The sequence below is a fragment of the Pinus tabuliformis genome, chromosome 8, assembly GCF_031772625.1.
Source record: "Pinus tabuliformis cultivar Carrire ecotype Pingquan chromosome 8, CPIR1, whole genome shotgun sequence".
Taxonomy (NCBI): Eukaryota; Viridiplantae; Streptophyta; class Pinopsida; order Pinales; family Pinaceae; genus Pinus; species Pinus tabuliformis.
Window position 1 is genome coordinate 773,204,678 of NC_142294.1, and position 3,390 is coordinate 773,208,067.

At 44.8% G+C, this 3,390-nt stretch overlaps 1 protein-coding gene across 1 annotated transcript; it reads right to left on the reverse strand.

Moving 5' to 3' along the window:
• Window positions 1-225: 225 nt before the first annotated feature.
• LOC149237876 (uncharacterized) lies at window positions 226-1,407 on the reverse strand. Its single transcript, XM_089369419.1, has one exon. The coding sequence runs from the start codon at window positions 1,405-1,407 to the stop codon at window positions 226-228; it is 1,182 nt and encodes a 393-aa protein (XP_089225545.1).
• Between the last annotated feature and the right edge of the window lie 1,983 nt (window positions 1,408-3,390).

The following is a 3,390-nucleotide window of genomic DNA, read 5'->3' on the forward strand; positions in this document are numbered from 1 at the left end:
TGAATCCATCGGGACCAGGAGCTTTACCCTCTTTGAGTTGTTTCATGGCATCATCGACTTCCTCTATGCTGATGGGGCGCATTAAGAGTTCATTTTGTTCCTCTGTAATAATTTTTGGAATATTGCTGGTAATTTTGTTTATGGCTTGTTGCCTGTCTTCTCCCTGCTCTTGATGGACTTGTTGGAAATGATTGAGGAGCTCAGCTTCAATCCCTTCATGTGTTTCTATCTTGTCGCCTGTTTGGTTTTGGATGAAGGGGATATTATTGTACATTCTCCTTTGTACTGTTGTTCTATGAAAAAATTTAGTGTTGCGCTCCCCTCCTTCAACCATCGAACTCTTGACTTTTGCTTCCAATAGATTTCTTCCTGCTTCCCTCTTTCGTCCAATAAGTTGTGAATGTGGCGTTCCTTCTCCAGCATTGCTTCCGTGTGCCCCTCCATGATGATTTGCTGATGAAGGTTTTCCAGGTCCTGCATGAGCTTTTTCTTTTCCTCGAAAATGTTGCCAAAGGTTTCTTTATTCCATTGTTTCAGATGGCTTTTGAGAAATATTAGTTTCTTCTGAAATTGGTACATTTTCGCTCCTTCTGGAGGAATATATGATGCCCAGATGGTCTTAACAAACTCCTTGAAGTTAGGATGAGTGAGCCAGAAACCTTCGAACCTGAAAGGTCTTTTGGTTATGTTGCCGGGTCTTTGCCATTGAAGAGCTATTGGCCAATGGTCTGATCCTGAATGAGCCAGTATGGTTGCTGAGAAATCCCCTCCTAAGTGGACCGCATTGTCCGAGAGGAGGAAGCGATCCAACTTGGAGGCGATTTGATGCTTGCCTGCCCTGCGATTGCTCCAAGTATAGGTTCCATTGCAGAACGGCATATCAATAAGGGAAGCCGAGTTTATGAACTCTTTGAATCGATCAACCTCAGGCTCCAATCTGCTTCTTCCTCCAAGCTTTTCTTCCGATTTGGTAATCATGTTGAAATCCCCAGCAGCGATCCAGAGTGGGAATTTCCTGCTATTACTGAGGACTTCGAGAGTGTCCAAAAGCTCTACCTTGTTGCTAGTTTCTTGCGGGAAGTAGACATTTGACAGATTGCCATGAATGTTAGTTCCCAGAATATAGAAGGTGGCCTGTATCAGATGATGCGCCGCATGAAAATCGGTTAGGAAGACTGCTTGAGTGTTCCAAGCTATGGCTAAACCTCCGGAGGCGCCACAAGCATCGACCGCCACTGTACGACACCCTGGCCAGGCTTTTGAAAGGAAGCTGTCTAACATAGAGCTATTGCATTTAGTCTCCTGGAGAAAGCAAATTTGGGGCTTTTCCTTTTTTATCATGTTTCTCAACATCCTGAGTTTTCCGGGGCTGTTAAGCCCTCTTATATTCCAGGATACAAGCTTCATGTTTAACTACTGACAGAGGGCTTGAAGTACTTAGTCAATTTGGCGTATCTGCCTGAGTCGACTAAGATTTTCCCAATCTCTATCGTTCTTTGCAAATCTGTCTTTCGGCCTCTTTTCTTCGAGTCCTTATGGCGCTGGGTGCCGTCCCATTGGCTGCCTGGCTGAATTCCTAGTTGGTTTTGGTAGTAGGCGCGTGAAATGACCAGTTCGAGTTTGTCAAGTTGAAACTCTGGGATGGCATCATATGCTTTCCTTCTACATGCAGCTTCCATTTCTAGGAGATCTAGGCCATGCAGGTCTATGCTTTCCGGTTCCTCGTCCATTATATGCACTTGATTGCTGTCTTCATTTCCAGAATCAAGATTCTGGGGAATGTCATTTTTGTCATCCACCTCCATATCTTTGAGTTTATCGGCTGAGTTGGTCTGATCCTTTTGCAGAATGATGGGGCTAGAGATGGGGGAAGAGGATTTGGGAGGGGAGAAGGAGGAAAGGGGAGGGGAGGAGGAGGAGGGATGATCAGGAGCGGCTTCCTTGTTTAAGGGGGGATCTTCGGAGGATTGACCAAGAATGTCGAAGCTGTTCTTGGTTACTGGGCCATGCGGCTTGCAGGGCTGGGGTTTGAGACCATTGGAGGGCTTTTTATGCGCACGCTTCCTGCTTGAGACTTTAGTGAATCCATCCTGAGCAGGGGAACCTGAGGAATCTAGAGGACTAGATTGTATATTCAGAGGGAAATCCCTGAAAAGATGACCTAGGGCATGACATTTTCAGCATCGGAAGGGAACATGCTCGTAGTCGAGAGGCTGAATCCACTCTTCATCACGATGGGCAAGCTCAACTGACTCGGGGAGAGCCTCATTAAGGCGAATGAAGACACAAATCCGGGCATAGGAGGTGTACTTACGAGATAGGGTTTCTTCTGCTACTTTGATGAAATCGCCGAGTCCATTGCCAATCTTTTTGAGGAGCTCCTCCCCCCAGTATTCGTCCGGGAGTGAATACAACCTGATCCAGACAGGAGCCCATGATAGGTCTTCTTTGTCCGGGTTAAATTTGGGGATCCAGTCGCGTAAATATAGCCCAGCCGAGTTGAAAAAATAGGGCCCTCCTACTAGGATCCTGTGTTTATCCTCCGGACAGTAGAATATAGCAGTGAAGAATCCTTTCGGCCCTAGCTGTAGCGTGACATCCCCTTTAGGTTTCCATTTTGCAGCTATCCATCCATATAGGGCCCTTTCAGTTGGCCAGAAACCGATGAACTTGCCAATGAGGGCATGGTCCTTCATGAACTGTATTCTCTCATCGATCTTGTCTCCAGGCAGCTCGATCCTTGGTCTGACCTTGGCTGCTGGTCGGCATGTGCTAGAGATGATTTGCGGCCTTTCTCCAGGCATTCCGGTTTCTTCTTGCGAAGCACCATCACCTTCTTTGCGGTTACCATCATTGTTGAAGTCTTTTTGAGGTATTTTTCCCCTGTTCAAGATTTCTTCGTTCACGGATCCAAAGATCACTTGATGCTCAGAATCTGACTGCGATGGGGAGGGCTCCGACGCCCCCCCCTGGGGATGAGCCATCCCTGGCCCGAATTCGCTGCAGGACGGGGTGCTACAGCAGCTTACGCAGTATCTGAGAAGGTGTTTTCTTCACTGTTTGTCGGCGCCGTGTGCATGGATTCGCAGAACCCTAGCAGAGCTCACAGTAGATTTTTTACTTTCGGGCAGTTAACTAAAAGAACATTATTACCCATATATATATATATATATATATATATATATATATATATATTATTTAAAAATTGTAAACATAATAACAAAAGGTGGAAAAGTGAAATAACAATGTTTTTCTTTAAATAGTTATGAACGAAAGTGACAAATATATTAATAAAAATTAAATAATGGGCTTTCCTTTTCAAATATTATTAATGTCACTTTGAAATATAATAATTGAAATATTGATATGTAAAATAGTAAGGTTTTTAGC